This window comes from Pogoniulus pusillus, chromosome 10, assembly GCF_015220805.1.
Source record: "Pogoniulus pusillus isolate bPogPus1 chromosome 10, bPogPus1.pri, whole genome shotgun sequence".
In the NCBI taxonomy this organism is placed as follows: Eukaryota; Metazoa; Chordata; class Aves; order Piciformes; family Lybiidae; genus Pogoniulus; species Pogoniulus pusillus.
The window spans coordinates 29828744-29841601 of NC_087273.1; the positions used below are offsets into that span (position 1 = coordinate 29828744).

The window sequence follows — 12858 nt, forward strand, 5'->3', positions numbered from 1 at the left end:
TTTTCCTTGCTGCATGCAGCTCCTTGAGTTTCCAGAGGAGGATTTCATCGAGAGGTGCTAGCCCTACCTGACATAGTAGCACAGGTTCCCCTGAGCTGCTGCCTACTAGGGGCAGAAATAGCTGTAGAGATGCTCACATTAATCATCAGTCAAAACAGTAATAAAGAGGATTTCATATCAGTTTGGACCATACCTGAATTGGGACCTGCCTCCAATCTCTCTCAGAGCTGGGATGAGGAAGAGTGCAGTTGCTGGAGAACAAGTGCTTGACAAGTAAAGGGTCCTGAGCAGAAGTAAACCCCTGGCAATGTCCTCCTCAGGCCAAATCAGGGAAAGGAAAAACCAACCAAACAGAGCCTAACTCACTGCTGCTTTCCATGAAATATGATCTTCATTGGACTATCATGATGACAGGAGCTAGCTTGGAATGGAGAGACACATCCAGCTGGCAGCCAGTCACTAGTGGTGTCCCTCAGGGATCAGTGCTGGGCCCCATCCTCTTTAACATCTTCATAGATGATCTGGATGAGGGCATGGAGTCAGTCATCAGCAAGTTTGCAGATGACACCAAGCTGGGGGCAGATGTGACTGAGTTGGAGGGCAGAAGGGCTCTGCAGCAGGACCTTGACTGCCTGGACAGATGGGCAGAGTCCAAGGGGATGGTGTTCAATAGCTCCAAGTGCAGGGTGCTGAACTTTGGCCACAACAACCCCATGCAGAGATACAGGCTGGGGTCGGAGTGGCTGGAGAGCAGCCAGACAGAGAGGGATCTGGGGGTGCTGATTGATACCCACCTGAACATGAGCCAGCAGTGTGCCCAGGTAGCCAAGAGAGCCAGTGGCATCCTGGCCTGCATCAGGAATGGTGTGGTCAGCAGGAGCAGGGAGGTCATTCTGCCCCTGTACTCTGCACTGGTTAGACCACACCTTGAGTACTGGGTTCAGTTCTGGGCCCCCCAGTTTAGGAGGGACATTGAGATGCTTGAGCGTGTCCAGAGAAGGGCAACGAGGCTGGTGAGAGGCCTTGAGCACAGCCCTACGAGGAGAGGCTGAGGGAGCTGGGATTGTTTAGCCTGGAGAAGAGGAGGCTCAGGGGAGACCTTATTGCTGTCTACAACTACCTGAGGGGTGGTTGTGGCCAGGAGGAGGTTGCTCTCTTCTCTCAGGTGGCCAGCACCAGAACAAGAGGACACAGCCTCAGGCTGCGCCAGGGGAAATTCAGGCTGGAGGTGAGGAGAAAGTTCTTCACTGAGAGAGTCATTGGACACTGGAATGGGCTGCCCAGGGAGGTGGTGGAGTCGCCGTCCCTGGGGCTGTTCAAGGCAGGATTGGACGTGGCACTTGGTGCCATGGTGTAGCCTTGAGCTCTGTGGTAAAGGGTTGGACTTGATGATCTGTGAGGTCTCTTCCAACCCTGATGATACTGTGATACTGTGACACTTGAACCCCTTTCCGGGTTGCTTCATGTGAATCACAAAGCTTCAGCTGTCCTGGTCACTCACAGCTGAGATGCTGCATGATTTGCAAAAGATACTCTCTGTCCAGTCAGGGAAGAAATGCTCACTACATACCATGAGGAGAAGGCCATGGCATTTTCATAAAGAGACACAGTTTAAAATATTTCTGTGGCTTTGTCCAAACATTTCTTAGGGGTAAGGAGTAAATTCTTACCATGGATGCTCTTCTATAGAACATTGCAGAGAAAAGCGCCTCTGCTTCAAGTTGCCATAGCAAATGAATTTTCTGCTTTCTACTTTCCACATCTAGCCTTCATCTTCTCTTTTGCTCAAACCCTTTAGAAGTAGTTAGCATCACAAAGGTAATCTGCTTTTTAATACTGTTTGTAACCATTTAAAAGGGCATGCTCACTTTCTTCTTCTTTTCTTTCCCCCCCCCCCATATCTCCACAGCATTTAATTTCTTTGTCTTGGTTGGGCTCTTGAATCCTGCCTGTAATCTGTCTTCTCTATTAACTCATTCCTTTCATGTTGTCGAACTCTTTGCCTCATGCTGCCTAATTAAATTTTTGTTCCTTAAGGGATCTGTGTGCTTGGCAGCATTTTGCCTTGATGAAAAAAAAATAACCATGAGTCATTTGGTTTGGAGGGTAAAAAGTGAATGCACTGGAGAGATTTGGAGCTTTTCTTACTTGATGAAAGGGGATGCCTCATTTCATTCCTGCTGATGAACACAGTCTTGTCATAGACTGATTTTTTTCCCCCTTTCTTGACATGATTTTTGGAAGCAAGCACCTATATTGATAAGAGTATAAAAGGCATGAAGAAACTAAACATAAGTGATTATTATAGCCTGTTTCTTGGGGAGGGAAAAAAAAAGGAAAAGGCTTATCTGAAACCAAAAATGCTGCCTTGAGCATGTTTCTTCTAATAGCATTTCAGCCAAATCTGATAGAAGGGCAAAGGATCATAATGATATCAAGTTCCTACAAGAGCTGTGAAAATAAATTATGCCTGCCAAAACAGCTAGTTGGAAAACAAACCCAACTATTAATATGCCAAAAGCCACAGTACAGATAGGAGACCAGCAAAGACCAGATAAGACATCAGTAAAAAATACTTTGAACTCAGAAGAAGTCTTTTTCTGACAACTTCCCCCCCCACACACACACTCCACCCCCATTTCTTCTTTAAATCCTGTAGCATTAAAATAATTAATTGCATGAATGACCTGGAGGTCCTAGTGGGTACAAGGATGACCATGAGCCAATGTGCTCTGGTGGTCAAGAAGGTCAATGCCATTCTGGGGTGTATTAGAAGGAGTGTGGTTAGTAGGTGGAGAGAGGTTCTCCTGCCCCTCTACTCTGCCCTGGTGAGGCTGCATCTAGAGTGTTGTGTCCAGTTCTGGGCCCCCCAGCTCAAGAAGAACATAGAACTGCTTGAGAGAGTCCACAGAAATTGTCTCTCCTTACAAGGTGAGACAGGGGGATGTGGGTCTCTTTAGATTAGAGGAGTCTGAGAGGTGACCTCATCCTTCTATCTACATAATCAGTATTGACTCAGGGCTTAGATTTCTGAATTAGTCTGCAGACAGGTACAAGATGAATGTTTTCTGCTAGAGGTCTTCTTGCTGTTGCTCACCAGAGGCCTGGAGTGTGATATTTGATATTTGAAAGGGACCTGGGGGTACTGATAGATAGTAGGCTGAAGATGAGCCAGCAGTGTGCCCAGGTGGCCAAGAGAGCCAATGGCATCCTGGCCTGCATCAGGAACAGTGTGGCCAGTAGGACAAGGGAGGTTATTCTTCCCCTGTACTCAGCACTGGTCAGGCCACACCTTGAGTACTGTGTCCAGTTCTGGGCCCCTCAATTCAAGAGAGATGTTGAGGTGCTGGAGCCTGTCCAGAGAAGGGCAACAAAGCTGGTGAGGGGCCTGGAGCACAGATCCTATGAGGAGAGGTTGAGGGAGCTGGGCCTGTTTAGCCTGGAGAAGAGGAGGCTCAGGGGTGATCTTATTACTCTCTACAACTACCTGAAGGGGCATTGTAGCCAGGTGGGGGGTGGCCTCTTCTCCCAGGTAACCAGTAATAGAACAAGGGGACACAGTCTCAAGTTGTGCCAGGGTAGGTATAGGCTGGATGTTAGGAGGAAGTTCTTCACAGAGAGAGTGATTTCCCATTGGAATGGGCTGCCCAGGGAGGTGGTGGAGGCACCGTCCCTGGGGGTCTTCAAGAAAAGCCTGGATGAGGCACTTAGTGCCATGGTCTAGTTGATTGGATAGGGCTGGGTGATAGGTTGGACTCCTTGGAGGTCTCTTCCAACCTGGTTGATTCTATGATTCTATGATTCTATGATCTCCTGAGCTGGCAAAACATACAAAAAGGATGCTTCAGATGGCTTTGAGGCTGGCTGATGTTTTGGTCATTAAACTTTGTTTAAACAACTACTTGCCCCATTCCTGACCACACTAAGTTAAAAACATACTTTAGGTGTGCAAAGCAAGGATGAAGTGCAAGAGTAAAGGGTGCTCGCCTTCCTTCAAAGTAGAAAGCAAAAGCAAATCCTTTATGACTGTTCACAATGAGCTCTTGAAGATTAACTTCAGACCTTGGCAGTGTTTTAGGGGCAGGGGGATTATAACAAGGCCAATACCTGTCTTGTTTTTGCACTTCAAATATTTTTACACGTGGTCTGTTATATGCTTACAATTAGGTGAGGGTAATTGGCTTTTATCTGAAAGTCTTCTGTCTATTTTTAGTATAATTTAAGCACAGTGAAATACCTTTCTTTGAAAGCCCTGCAGGCATATTGGAAATTCACAGTTCCCTCTGTATCATTGGTTTTATGGAAACTTTCAGTACTCCAACCCTCATATTCATAGACATTTCATCTACAGAACATTTATTGTCTAATTATACAAGAATATAGATAGAGCTTCATTAAAACTGCAGCAAAGAGCAAGGAAGGATAATCCTAAATTATCTCTAACCAGAAAGAAAAATGTAGAACAATATAAGAGGCAAAGTCAGGGGCTGTAGCTCCTGTTCCTACAAAACTACTTCTTCAGTGCTGTAGGAAATTGTTCTTTTCATTAAGTTTTAATTCCAGTGTGGAAACTTAGACAATGCATGGAAATGTGTCCATAATATAGAAAGAGGGAAAAAAAAGAAGTGGTTTATGAGTGAGCAGAAGGCAGCTCACAGCAGCCTACAGTGACAGGTCAGAAGCTGTAGGCTCTTATGGTCAGAATCATAGAATCAAGCAGGTTGGAAGAGACCTCCAAGATCATCCAGGCCAACCTAGCACCCAGCCCTAGCCACTCAACTAGACCATGGCACTAAGTGCCTCATCCAGGCTTTTCTTGAACACCTCCAGGGATGGTGACTCCAGCACCTCCCTGGGCAGCCCATTCCAATGCCAATCACTCTCTCTGGCAAGAACTTCCTCCTAACATCCAGCCTATACTTTCCCTGGCACAACTTGAGACTGTGTCCCCTTGTTCTGTTGCTGGTTGCCTGGGAGAAGAGACCAACCCCCACCTGGCTACAGCCTCCCTTCAGGTAGTTGTAGACAGCAATGAGGTCACCCCTGAACCTCCTCTTCTCCAGGCTAAACACTCCCAGCTCCCTCAGTCTCTCCTCATAGGGTTTGTGTTCCAGGCCCCTCACCAGCTTTGTTGCCCTTCTCTGGACACATTCCAGCACCTCAACATCTCTCTTGAATTGAGGGGCCCAGAACTGGACACAGGACTCAAGGTGTGGCCTGAATTATGCTTGTCTATGCCTCATGTTCCCTAAATGAATCAAATCACAGAAGCTCCTCCTGCTGATGGAGGATTTATACAAACTTCAGTGTCATAAATCACTGGAGCCTTAAAGATACATAACACACAGCTGGAAACTGAAGGCATTTTCTTCAGAACAGAAATTAATAGGATAGAATGGAAGAGAGCAGAACTATTTCAATTGAAGGGACCTACAATGACCATCTAGTCCAACTATCTGATCACCTGAAGGCTGACTGAATGTTAGAGCATGCTACTAAGGGCATTTTCCAAAAGCCTCCAGCAAGCAGCATCTGGTAGGTGGGCTACTTGTAGGTCTACTTCTGTTGCAAAGCTTTTCTTACCCCCATCCCTCAAATTCCTGATAGTTCAATAAAAGATGGTGAAACAACCTCCCTCACTGGATGGTACTTCAAGTTTCCTTCCTCAGACTGAGCTGTCAGGAAGAGCTGTGCCTCTCAGCTTCCCAACAGGCTCCCTTTTGCATTGTTTTTCCAGCTGCTCCATCCCCTGGCATTTAGAGTCAGTTGGGGATGAGGCAGAGTAGCTGGGAAAAAAAAACAGAGCTGAAGGACTACAGTGGTCATTAAGATAAATAACAGCTTAGAAAGTGTAGGCTGAAAAAATGTAATTATGAAGCCATTTACTATACAAGCAGAGACAACTTCCAGTGCTGATAGCATTATTTATCACTTTTACAGCACTAATTAATCCTTGTGACACATCTTGAAGTGATGCCAGTGTATTGCTATCTTCTCCTTTTAGGGTGCAAAGAAACAGAGATGTTAAGAGCCCAAAGTAGTTATCACATCGAGCACAAAACTAAAGAGATGCTCAGTCCCAGCTCAGTGCTTTCACTATGAAGAAGACTTCATGCAGAATGGTAAAAGGGGGATCTTTTACCTCTCCTACTACAACCACAGCACAAAACTTGTGAAAAAACAGTAAAATCATAGAGCGGTTTGTGGGAATGCAGTGTGAGAGGGAAGAATAACAAGCAGTGTGTGAGCATTTTGATCTTCATTCCCACAGCTTCAGGACGCCTCCCACAGGGAAGGAAAGATAGTGGGACATCTGGTTAAGGGGGAAAACAAGGTGTGATGTATGTAAAAGCCTGGGCTGTACTCACCTAGATTATGCCAATGTGTAGGTGTGTGCTGTATGCTCTAGACTATATAAACAGAGTCATAACAAACAATAAAGGTCTCTGATGGATTCACATTGAATTGTGTGGAGTCCATGTCATCCCTCACAGGGATGAGGGAAGGGACCTTTAAAGGTCATCTAGTCCAACCACCCCTGCAATGACCAGGGACACCTTTGACTAGATCACAGTATCACAGTATCACAGTATCACAGTATCACAGTATCACCAAGGTTGGAAGAGACCTCACAGACCATCAAGTCCAACCCTTTACCACAGAGCTCAAGGCTACACCATGGCACCAAGTGCCACGTCCAATCCTGCCTTGAACAGCTCCAGGGACAGTGACTCCACCACCTCCCCGGGCAGCCCATTCCAGTGTCCAATGACTCTCTCAGTGAAGAACTTTCTCCTCACCTCCAGCCTAAATTTCCCCTGGTGCAGCCTGAGGCTGTGTCCTCTCGTTCTGGTGCTGGCCACCTGAGAGAAGAGAGCAACCTCCTCCTGGCTACAACCACCCCTCAGGTAGTTGTAGACAGCAATAAGGTCACCCCTGAGCCTCCTCTTCTCCAGGCTAACCAATCCCAGCTCCCTCAGCCTCTCCTCGTAGGGCTGTGCTCAAGGCCTCTCACCAGCCTCGTTGCCCTTCTCTGGACATGCTCAAGCATCTCAATGTCCCTCCTAAACTGGGGGGCCCAGAACTGAACACAGCACTCAAGGTGTGGTCTAACCAGTGCAGAGAGTACAGGGGCAGAATGACCTCCCTGCTCCTGCTGACCACACCATTCCTGATGCAGGCCAGGATGCCACTGGCTCTCTTGGCCACCTGGGCACACTGCTGGCTCATGTTCAGGTGGGTATCAATCAGCACCCCCAGATCCCTCTCTGTCTGGCTGCTCTCCAGCCACTCCGACCCCAGCCTGTATCTCTGCATGGGGTTGTTGTGGCCAAAGTGCAGCACCCTGCACTTGGAGCTATTGAACGCCATCCCCTTGGACTCTGTCCATCTGTCCAGGCGGTCAAGGTCCTGCTGCAGAGCCCTTCTGCCCTCCAAAGTTGCTCAGAGTCCTGTCCAAGTATTTCTGTGGATGAGGCAATCACTACCTCTCTGGGCAAAAAAAGTTATTTGCTTTATCTAGTCTAAAAATCTCCACTCTTTTAGTTTAAAACCATTACTCCTTGTCCTGCCATGACAGACCTTGCTATAAAGATTGTCCCCATCTTTCTCACAGGCCTCCTGTAAGTGCTGAAAAGCCACAATAAGGTCTCCATGCAGCCTTCTCTTCTAGAAGTAGAACCCCAAATGGCTCAATGTGGTTAGACAACCTCATTATACAAAGTTAGTAGAGACCTTTGTTTAATCCAGACCTACAGGCAATCCCCATGCCCAGGAGAGAGGGGCAGGGGACTGCTCTCAGTGTCCCAGGACAAAACTTCCCTTGGGTTTGCTGTGACTGAGGTACACTGCTCTGTCTTCTGGACAGGAGACCTTTTTGTCCCTACACAAGTGCAAGAAATGAAACTGTACTGGTGGCAAAGATGAACAAAGCAACACACTTATCCTGAACTTATCAGTCAGGATACTTGAGTGGAAATGCTGCCAAAAAATAGATAAGAAAACCAAAACCACCTGAGAGTTTGAGCTCCCTGCCAGTTACTGAGCACTGTCTTGCAGAATGAGCCTCTTTCTCCTGTTGAATAAGCGGAGAGGGAGGTGTTTCTTTCTTCATTCAATTAAAGTGTGTTAAGTTCCACACACTCCCCTGCTTTTTTCCTCCCTCTCTAATGGCAAACCCTAGACAGTAGAAGCACAAGAGCTCTGAGCACTGACTTCTGGCACTCAGAGAAACTGTTCTTGATTTGTCAAAACAGAATAGTCCACTGTGAGAACACCCTAATTTTGTACATTCTGTGTGCTGATACTTAATATAATATAACAGAGTTCATACCAGTAACACCTGCTGTAATACACTTGGTTTGCAACCCAGCTGGTGGGATGGTGTCTCCAAACCCTCATGCAAGGGATGTGCAAGGGCAGCTTAGGGCTGTACATAGGCTAGAGTGGGGCTGGAAGTTTCCTCTCAACCTATCATCATTAGGAAGCTCTCTGCAGTAGGAGAGCCTTAGATAATTGTCAATTTTATCACCTGTAGAAGTTTGAGCCTTGTTGGAACATTCCAGTAAGAGAAATCAGGACTTTCCTGAAAACTCAGTGCAGAATGTAAATAAATTAGAGCACTGAATGTAAAAGAATGACAAAGTCTATAGCATCATGCTGTCTACAACTACCTGAAGGGAGGCTGTAGCAAGGAGGGGGGGTGGTCTCTTCTGCCAGGCAAGCAGCAACAGAACAAGGGGACACAGTCTCAAGTTGTGCCAGGGGAGGTATAGGCTGGATGTTAGGAGGAAGTTCTTCACAGAGAGAGTGATTGGCATTGGAATGGGCTGCCCAGGGAGCTGGTGGAGTCGCTGTCCTGGAGGTGTTGAAGAAAAGCCTGGATGAGGCACTTAGTGCCATGGTCTAGTGGGTGGGACAGGGCTGGGTGCTAGGTTGGTCTGGATGATCTTGGAGGTCTCTTCCAACCTGGTTGATTCTATCATTCTATCATTCACTGGTTTGCTAAGAGGGATAAAACAGCAATGCATAAACAATTTTGCACTCTCAGCTCTTGGGCTCTGGCTCTGTCACTGTTCCTTCACCCCTCTGACTCTTCCACACCGTGTACTAACCTTTCACTAATAGCAGGTGAGAACTTTCTGGTTTTCTATCTGGGGGGAAGAGAAGAAGGTGATGTTGGCCCCTTCTGGGCTTTCTTTGTCCAGGGGAGAGGGTTGGATTTCTGTATCATTTCTAAATTGTAAATAACTGTATCTAATTGTAAATACATGCAAATATATTGTGTGTATATGCTTGTAAATTTAGCTCGCTTTAAAATAGAGCTTTATCTTACTTCCAAGCCATCTGAGATGGCCTGGTAAATTGTATTTGGAGGGGCAATTTCTCTGAAACCTGCCACATCATCAGCTCACTCTACAGAACCCCACTTGAAGGCCCCTCACTTCAGCAGCTCACTGCTGTGTGGAAGACTGCTGCCTCATTTGAAGCCTATTCCTCAACATCTCATGTTTGCTGGGCTCACTTGAGCATGCTTTATCCTGGTGTTTCAATACCCCAAACCTAGCAGCTCCTAATTTCATCCCCTGTTCCTGGGTAAACAACATGAGATTTTCAATTTCTCTTCAACTCAGTGTTTCTGTGTCTTTAATGGTTCTTTACTGTTAAGTCTTTCTTTCTCTCTTTTCTTTCTTTCTTTCTTTCTTTCTTTCTTTCTTTCTTTCTTTCTTTCTTTCTTTCTTTCTTTCTTTCTTTCTTTCTTTCTTTCTTTCTTCCTTCCTTCCTTCCTTCCTTCCTTTCTTCCTTTCTCTTTTTCTCTCTTTCTTTCTTTCTTCCTTCCTTTCTTCCTTTCTTCCTTTCTTTCTCTCTTTTCTTTCTTTCTTTCTTTCTTTCTTTCTTTCTTTCTTTCTTTCTTTCTTTCTTTCTTTCTTTCTTTCTTTCTTTCTTTCCTCTTTCTCTCTTTCTTTCTCTCTCTCTTTCTCTTTCTTTCTTTCTTTCTTTCTTTCTTTCTTTCTTTCTTTCTTTCTTTCTTTCTTTCTTCCTTCCTTCCTTCCTTCCTTCCTTCCTTCCTTCCTTCCTTCCTTCCTTCCTTCCTTCCTTCCTCTCATTCTCTCCTTCCTTCCTTCCTTCCTTCCTTCCTTCCTTCCTTCCTTCCTTCCTTCCTTCCTTCCTTCCTTCCTTCCTTCCTATTTCATTTAAAGACGTTTCAGATGCCTATCTGTTCATCTGACCATCCAGGCTCTACAAAGACATTTCTGCAGAAGCTGCCAATATTTCTATGCAAATTTACTTGAAAAACAAAAACATGCTTGAAAAAATGATTCACATCTTCTACTTTTTTCTTTTTAATTGTAGCTTCAAAGATCTAGCAATCCTAATTGACTCATAAGTATAATTCTGATTTTATGCTTGATACTCACAAATTTATGCCTTTTATCAGCTACCTTTTCCATTTTTGTTAATTATGTTTTGCTTAAAGGAATAATTTCATCTCTGTTTTCTGGTGTATACTCTCCTTCCATGTGGGAGATGATTATTCTTTTCTTTTCTTCCTAGCTGGGCACACACTACATAGCAAAAATATTAAGCCCACTATCATATTGTATTCTTGATGTACTTCTGAGCAGGTGACCTTAGTGGCAGGGTTGCCACTGATGATGACAGACAAAGCCTCTGTATGAGTTGGAGTTAAGGAAGTTAGCCTCTGTAAATTGTCATGCAACTTCTCATAGAACTGAGATGCAGAGAGGGAGAGAGGAGAATGATGCAAAAAGTGGGAAAGAAAACCAAGGGAGAAAACCAGAACCCCCTGAGAGCCATATCTTGACCTCACAAGTAATAGAGTTGAGTCCTGCCTGGCTTCTAACCATTTCAGGCAACACAAACATATGTCTTCTTCCCAAGGACCATTTAAAATCATTGACAGTGTACTTGTTAAAACTTTGTCTTGGAAAGAAACCTCTCACGTTAACAAAGCTAAGGTGCAGTGGCTTGAACAAATCGTCACTGTTATCCTCCCCTTTGCCCTGCCAGGCTGTGTGCCAGTGCTTTTTCATTTGTTTCTATTCAACAGCACTAAGTGACTTTCTTCTCAATGTGTCCAACAAGCCTCTTTGGCTGATGCCAGCTGCATGCTCACTCTGGCAGCAGCTGTTGGACTGAAAACGATTGAGCTTCTCAGGTGATTGCACTTGTTGTTATACCTGCTTAAATGCCACCTTGTTGCCAAGAGAAAAGCTCCTTACCTTGGAGATTGCTAAGGAAGCTGGCAATTGGAGAACAACAAATACAAATCATCTCTCAGCAGAGCAACATGTTCTCTTGCACTTGATACACCACTAATGTGACACAGTACTTACTTCTGGGCCAAATTGCTCCAGCAGATGACGAAAAAAGTTGTCGAGTTCCTTCCCTTCTATGTAACCATTGTCTAAATAGAAGTCAAAAATATATTAATGGTCAATGGCAACGCCTGAGTTCTGGCAACCATGCTATGGGCTACATGCAGGGAGTGCAGGGCTGCATGGCAGGGGGCTCAGCTGGGGGCTCTGGTGCCCACTTGGAGGGTTTCATGTTCAATTTGATAAGCTCACAACTGTGTGGGTTTTGGGCATAGCACTGAGGAGATCCCTTAGGATTTTTCCACACAGGAAAACCACAAGAAGGAACGGAAGAAGCAAGTGGAAGGTGATGAAAAGGGAAAAACTTTGGAGTAAAAGGGGAGATTTTCAGAGCTGACTTTGGAGCATGAGGAGGAGGAAGAGAAGGGGCTCTGAAACACCTCCAGCACTCAGAGGAGGGGTAAGCTCAAACGCAACTCATGCAGACACTGCTCCACTCGGGCAACAGCCCAGGCACCCCATGCTGCACCCACCTGTATCCGCACTTAGACCGGCACCCGCCCGGGCGGTCAGCCACCCCCTCCGTGGGACACACCCAGATGGGCACCCACCCGTGGCACCCACATGGGCACCCTCCAAGTAGCACCCACGCAGGCAGGCACCCCCGTCCCAGTAGAACCCCGTTTGCCCATCTCCGTTCCTCCGCTGCCTGGTCCCCCGCCACGAGTCCCCACTTGCCGTCGGCGTCGAATCGCCTCCAGGCGCCGAGGAAAGAGGCAGCGTCCAGGGGCCCCACGGCGCCGCTCTCCATGGTGCTGCCGGAGGCGCCTGCCCCGCGCTGCAAGCCCCGGCTCGGCTCGGCACAGTCCGGCACAGCCCAGCGCAGCGCCACAAGTCCCTGCACAGCCCGGCGCAGCCCCTGCTCAGCCCGGAATAGCCCAGCGCAGCCCCAGGCAGGCTCTGCCCGTGGACCGCCGACAGCCTCGGCTTTGAGGGCGGCGGCCCCGCCCCGGGGCGGTCCCACAAGGGATGTGGAGAAGAGGGGAATCACAGAATCAACCAGGCTGGAAGAGACCTCCAAGGTCATCCAGTCCAACCTAGCACCCAGCCCTGTCCCATCCACTAGACCATGGCACCAAGTGCCTCATCCAGGCTTTTCTTGAACACCTCCAAGGACGGTGCCTCCACCACCTCCCTGGGCAGCCCATTCCAATGCCAAACACTCTCTCTGGCAACAACTCACTCCTAACATCCAGCCTATACTTCCCCCAGCACAACTTGAGACTGTGTGCCCTTGTTCTGTTGCTGGTTGCTTGGGAGAAGAGGCCAACCCCCACCTGGCTACAACCTCCCTTCAGGTAGTTGTAGACAGCAATGAGGTCCTCCCTGAACCTCCTCTTCTCCAAGCTAAACAACCCCAGCTCCCTCAGCCTCTCCTCATAGGGCTGTGTTCTAGGTCTCTCACCAGCTTCATTGCCCTTCTCTGGACACATTCCAGTACCTCAATATTGCTCTTGAA

The 12858-nt window shown here is 47.0% G+C and overlaps 1 protein-coding gene across 1 annotated transcript in view; it reads right to left on the minus strand.

Moving 5' to 3' along the window:
* Positions 1-12318, minus strand: part of SCGN (secretagogin, EF-hand calcium binding protein) — a 34680-nt gene extending 22362 nt beyond the window's left edge. The window contains exons 1-2 of the mRNA XM_064150420.1: positions 12078-12318; positions 11358-11428 (exon numbers count right to left, since the gene is read on the minus strand). Coding sequence (XP_064006490.1) covers positions 11358-11428; positions 12078-12150 — 144 coding nt within the window. The 5' untranslated portion in view covers positions 12151-12318. The remainder of the gene's footprint in view (positions 1-11357; positions 11429-12077) is intronic.
* Positions 12319-12858: the final 540 nt, after the last annotated feature.